At 30.8% G+C, this 6,343-nt stretch overlaps 1 protein-coding gene across 1 annotated transcript; it reads right to left on the reverse strand.

Moving 5' to 3' along the window:
• Positions 1-5,632: 5,632 nt before the first annotated feature.
• LOC106690193 (uncharacterized) lies at positions 5,633-6,343 on the reverse strand. Its single transcript, XM_014435544.2, has 3 exons — positions 6,193-6,343; positions 6,000-6,080; positions 5,633-5,873 (listed from the first exon to the last, which is right to left on the reverse strand). The coding sequence occupies exons 1-3, from the start codon at positions 6,257-6,259 to the stop codon at positions 5,716-5,718; spliced, it is 306 nt and encodes a 101-aa protein (XP_014291030.1). The 5' UTR covers positions 6,260-6,343; the 3' UTR covers positions 5,633-5,715.

Below are 6,343 nucleotides of genomic sequence, written 5' to 3' on the forward strand. Positions count from 1 at the left end.
TAGCTATAGCCTATTGCTACGCCATGGAATTGTTGGAGCCCAATGTACTATAATAAATAGTCAGGTTAATTTTACATTTGTATATTTACTAATAGCAAGTATAACAGTGTTTGAATAATTTACCTATGCCGAGAAACATTCCATTCCGACCATTTTCTCCACATTTTAATCTACTGGCACCTATATTTTTTTTACCTTCTTTAAATGTGGATATTTATATTGTATTTTGTATAATTTCAATTTTTGCACATATAAAAGGCTATATTCATTACATCTATTAACATCTCATTACGAAGATTTTCATATTACGTTACTTGTCTTTTTTTTCTCAAGTAATATATTATCGTTTCAAACTGAATTCGATAATTCGTAATTTTAGTTGTCCCGTAAAAATTAAAAAAAGTTAAATTGGCATATAACCATCAATTCATTAAAGTTCACTTAAACATATTAAACATATACACAAAAAGACGTATAGCTGGCAAACAAATAAATTTATAAGACTTCTGAATAATTTATTTTTGATTTTTAGAGATATTTTCCTAATATTTCACTCTTTTAAGTAAAATAACAAAAAGATTTTCAGAGCTATTTTTATTTATCGTGTAGTATAAAAAAGGGATAAAATCGAGTTTTCGTCGGTATTTTCTTTAATATTGTTCGTTATTAGTTAAATGAAGGCATTTCAATTTATAATTAATCCATATATTCTTTCTACCTTTATTCAATGTAATATATTACCTACATTGTCCTTAAATTAATTTATCTTTAAAACCAATTATTAATTAGTTTCTGAAATTTAAACTACAACGTAATTCAAAATCATACAATGTTGTATCTAAAATATGGAATTCATTGACATAGATAAGTCATTGACATACATAAGAAGTAGAGTGAAAAAAAAAATCAAGTTGAAGGAATAAGAAAAACAATATTTATAGTAAAATTATTTAGTATTTATTGAGTGTTATTATTTTTCATGTGATACATTTTATATTAATTCCTTAACCACCAAGAGCGGCAGCTGCTGCAGCTCCTGCGGCGACTTGACCAACTTGGATTAAGATGGGCTTGGCCTTCTTCCATACTTTTTTCCAGTTAATCCTTGGATCATCCTCCAAAACTGGAAAGTTTATCATATTATAATGAAAATTTAAACAGAATTAAGACAAAAATAAATGGAATAGAGAGATTAAATGATTATCTAGCACAATCTATAATTTTAAGTATACACAACAATAAGAAATATCATTATAAATTAAATTATAAGCAGTAATTAAGGTATAATTTACGTATATATAATAATAAGGCATTGATATTAACATTTTAAGCCGAAAGGAATCAACACTAATTCTAAAAATGAAACTTACTCTGTTCTTTCAGTACAGGTTCCAGTGCGTCTACTAGTGCTTCCACGTCTTTTTCTTCATCTTCGTTTTCTGTATCAATTAGAATAATTTTTTAAAAATAAATTTAAATTAATATGTCCATTGATGTTATTTTTATTTCACTTTAATACTTACCGGCAGGTGCCATGTGCACTGCCATGACGCAGACACCAAGGAAAAGTAAGAGAATCAGCTTAGACATGTTGGATTCAAGTGGTGACACTGAATAGACAGAGCAATCTCAGGCCTTATATACTCATATTGGAATGGTAATGTAAATGATTCTGTCAATATTTGGATTGGATTAGCTAATGAACTGTTTATTTGGGTATTTGTTAGTCAATTATACAAGTCAATTTTATTTTTAGGACAAAAGGAGAAACATAAACAATTATACTGACGCAAGTATGAACTAATGATATCGTTTTTGAAAAGACATAGAAATTATGTAACAATTGTAAAAATGTCAGTTTCACAGTGAATGGTGAGGAATATTACAAAGGGTTTTGGACCGGCCCTCACAAATTCAAGTAATAAAGACCCATTACAAAAATTAGGATCTTTCAATAAAAAATCATAAATTACAAGTTTACGAGATTTCCCATCGATAGCTAACACTTAGTTCAATAAATGTATTTATGACAATAAAACGCGGACATAAAAACTTTAACTGGAAATGTTAGAAAAATGTATGTTTCCTGAATTGATTTTGATTTGTTTTTGGAATGATTTTGACCTTTCCTGGTGGTTTTGACAGGCCTTCGAATAGACCACACGCCTCTAACCCACGGTTACCTTATGGCCCGCGATTCTCCACCTGTATGCCAGACTTGAGAGCTTACAGCGACTTTTCGTAAAATAAATCTTAACCAAATGCCAAGCTTACGACTCCATCAAATCTTTGAATTACTAGCTGATTTCCATTCAATTTTGCAGGATAACAAACAGACTGTAGATAAACTTATAGAATTTCTGAATCATTCATAACTTCACCATAAAATTTTACCACAGGTTATTTCAATTCGGATGTGAAGATGAAATTCGGAAATTAAGGCAATAAGGATTATTAAAAATTTCGGATATTAAGACAATAATGTCTAATAAAATCTTAGGAAATTAAGGCAATAATGACCCCGAAGTGGTCGGTGCCATAAAATAATTTTTAAAAAAATTCTTGGAATGAAACGTTTGATTTTATATAATGTTTAGCCTTCAGATCTTATTCATTTGTAAACTGACCTAGGTGTATTATATCATTATTCTGGTATGGAATGCATTTTTTATTAGTATTGAGCATGCTTAGATTATTAGAAATAGTTTTTTTTTTTTTTCTCATCGTTTGTTTCTGTATTTCTATTTCTATCGAGGATGAAAACTTTTCCAAGTTAGTTCGGCTAAAAAATCACCTAGAAATTTCATATAATTTGGAATTGGTATTATCGTCAAACTTTGAAATAATTAAGCAGTAATCGCTTTCGTATAGTGTCCTTTACACTCTTTATTTTATTTATCAATTAAAAACTTTATTTTCATGGTCGGACAGACGGGAGCACCACAATATATTGTGCCCATTTAGATCCTCGACTCAGGATATCAGGTATTGGAAGTTGGTATACTATTGCTTGGATATCATTGGCTCTAAATTTACGATATGGTTGAATATAACTATTGTAAATTGTGATGGATCCAAGCTTGAATGTCTTGTGGTCACAGCTTCTAAGGAAGATTTAATATGTATTGATTTTGAACAGGTTTTATTTTTTACGTTTGTTGTTAACTCACCCCAAGTAATATTAAAAAAAAAAAAATACTATATGAATTACTGATGCTTAGTTTCCAACTCTTTTCATGATACTGTTCTTATTTAAGGTTGTGAGTTAATAAATAAGAGCGCGTACGGCTGCATGTCTTATTATGCAGCCTGGTTTTACATTAAATAGTCTTTCGAAATAAATATAACCTCTAACATGAACTTACAAGTTGTATCTTGCATTCTTCTTACATTGAAGTGATCTTCGAACATCGAGATGATCTATTAATTGGATTCAATAATAATTTTTGATCCTTCCTAGCCAGCACTAACCAAATCTTTCTAGTTTGAAATCTTTTGGCACTTGGTTTTGTGGAGTATTTATAGTAGTATTATAAATTAAAATAACATTTGCACTGAGTAGTAAAGCCTCGCGTATGTTTACGTCAAATGACGTCATGCCAAAACAATAATTGTGACTTGGTTTTTTGCGCGGCAAAAAAAAAATTATATATTTTAACGTACTGGGCGGACTTCATGGCGAGCAAATTCATGTGCAGTTAAGATAGCTCATCTCATTTCCTGTAAAATCAACATGTCCGGGAGCCCAGACGAAGTAGAATGATTTCCCTATTTGTTTTAACATTATTAAGTATTCATGAATTCGTCTAATGAGAGGGTGAACCGAATACATTATATCTAGTCCTTGAAGAGCGCTAATTGAGTCTGATATTATTGCTATATTGTCATTTTGTATATTTGACATGCTAAAGTAAAGGGCGGATGCTATGGAATTCAGTTCTGCAGTATAAATATTAGAGAGATGATGCAGTTTTTTCTTATGGGTTATGTTTTGTTGTACGTTAATACTTGTTTATCAGTACTATATTAAATATATCTTGTAGATAAATATATTGTTATGTTTATTGTATTTATTTGTTATATTTGATTATTATATCATATTATTTTTATAGGGGAAAATGTATTTGGTTAAGAGAGAGAATATATTAAGAGATTTGACAAAATTGAAAAATTAAAAAAAAAATAATTAAAAACAAATTTGTTACTTCTAAGTATACATAGCTATTTATCTTGCAGATGAAATTGATGTTATTGGAAAGAAATGTATTTGGTTAAAAATGAAAATACATTTAAAGAATTAGTAAAATAATAAAAATAAAAATTAAGACTAACAATAAAAAAAGTTTAAAAAACATATATTGCCATCGTGGAATATACAATAAGTGATATTTATACATTTAAAAAATATTCAATCTGTACCACTACTACCAAGGAAGAATTAGGGGTACAGTGCTTTGCAGGGAAGTACTGTTAATAAACCAACCGTTGTGTAAGGAGGTGATTTGGTGATTCACACAACCACTATATTTTTCTCAAGTAAGGGTACCCACTTTATGAGGCTGGGTGGACCCTGGAGGGCTCCCGAATACACTAGTCTATAACTACAGTGAAACTAACAGTTGTAATAATCTCAGATTCGTTAAGCTCTCTAAAAAGTTTCAGAAACATGTACCCCAAACATCCACTCATCATAAGAATTCAATCTTTTCTTCTAAAATTATCACAGCAAGGTAAATCCATTATTTTCATATGGGCTCCAAGCCACATTGGCATTGTTGGTAACGAGCTCGCAGACAAAGCTGCCAGAGAGGCACTCACGCTCCCTGGCCGAGGCACCACATTTCTTACCCCATCAGAATTCAGTACACCCCTTAAATTACAAATATTAGAAAAATTGCAGGCCAAGTGGGATGAAAGCTCTCCGAGTAAATTAAAAGAAATAAAACGATCAGTAAAACCATGGTCGACGTCCTACCGCAACAGCCGCATGGAGGAGGTTGCTCTGGCCCGCTTGAGAATAGATCATACTCTCCTCACGCACTCTCACCTGATCAGAAAACTATTACCTCCAACGTGCAAATATTGTCAGTCCATTCTTACGATTAGACATATTTTTGAAGAGTGTACTCACTATTTGCCAACAATAAATAGGATAGGACTGACTCCAAATTTATCCGAAGCTCTCGGAGATGAGGAAGCTAAAATTACACGAGAGTTAGAATTTTAAAAGCACATCGCCTTCTTTATAAATTATAACTCTTCTTCGATTTTTATTTTTTTTACTTATTTTATTTTTTTATTATTATTTATTATTATTTTTTTTACTTTTATCATTCCATAGGCGTTGACCAGCGGGTTTTACGCCTTTAATCAACAATCAACAACAACAACAACTACAGTGAAACAGAAAATTATGCTACAGCCGGATTTTGACCCGAGTCTTAAGAGTTTTTAGCACAGTGCCTTACCAATAAACTACCCACCCACAATTATTTATACATTACCTATATATGTTATAAGTTTAAAAACAATTGTTTTACAAGTATAACATGCTGTTTATGCAATTTTTTCTACACATTTTGTTCACTCTCTTTTACACTATGTATATGGGTCTTGAAAAAAAAAATCAATATTTGTAGAAAAAGGAATTTATTGAAACATATTATTTATTTGGCACATAAAATGATTTTGTATACAATTAATTTTAGTAATTACTTATTTTCCTCCTTTAACATAACCACCCGCAGCAGCTGCAGCAGCGGCTTTTGCAGCTTCAGTAACGATAGGCTTAGCGACCTTCCCGATTTCCTTCAAGATGGGCTTAGCTTTGTTCCAAATTTTCTTAAAGTTGATCCTGGGGTCTTCAGCCAAAACTGATGGAATAGTATTCATTTATTATAGTGAATATAACATAATTGAAAATAAAATAAAAAGAAACAAGAAAGAGAAGGTTATTTTAAATAAACAAATCACATATTACGTATAGAAATCATACTTACGTTCTTCTTTCAATTTTGATTCGACTGAGTTCACGAGTGCCTCCAATTCTGCATCGCTGATATTGTCGCTGCCTTCGTCGTCTGAATCAGTCAGAATAATTTGTTTATTAATACAATAATTTTAAGATTTTTTTAAACTAATAAATTTAAAAATAAAAAAAAAAAAGTTTTATAATTTCTATCTAGTACTTACTAACAGCCTCCATGTGCACTGCCATGACGCAGACACCAAGGAAGAGAAAGAGAACCAGCTTAGACATGTTGGGTGGTTAGTGGAGATACCTACTGAAGTTACGAGGAAATCTTAGGCTTATATACCCATATTGGAATTGCAATTCAAATAT

Source organism: Halyomorpha halys, unplaced genomic scaffold, assembly GCF_000696795.3.
Source record: "Halyomorpha halys isolate HHAL.00 unplaced genomic scaffold, Hhal_1.1 Scaffold1610.1, whole genome shotgun sequence".
In the NCBI taxonomy this organism is placed as follows: domain Eukaryota; kingdom Metazoa; phylum Arthropoda; class Insecta; order Hemiptera; family Pentatomidae; genus Halyomorpha; species Halyomorpha halys.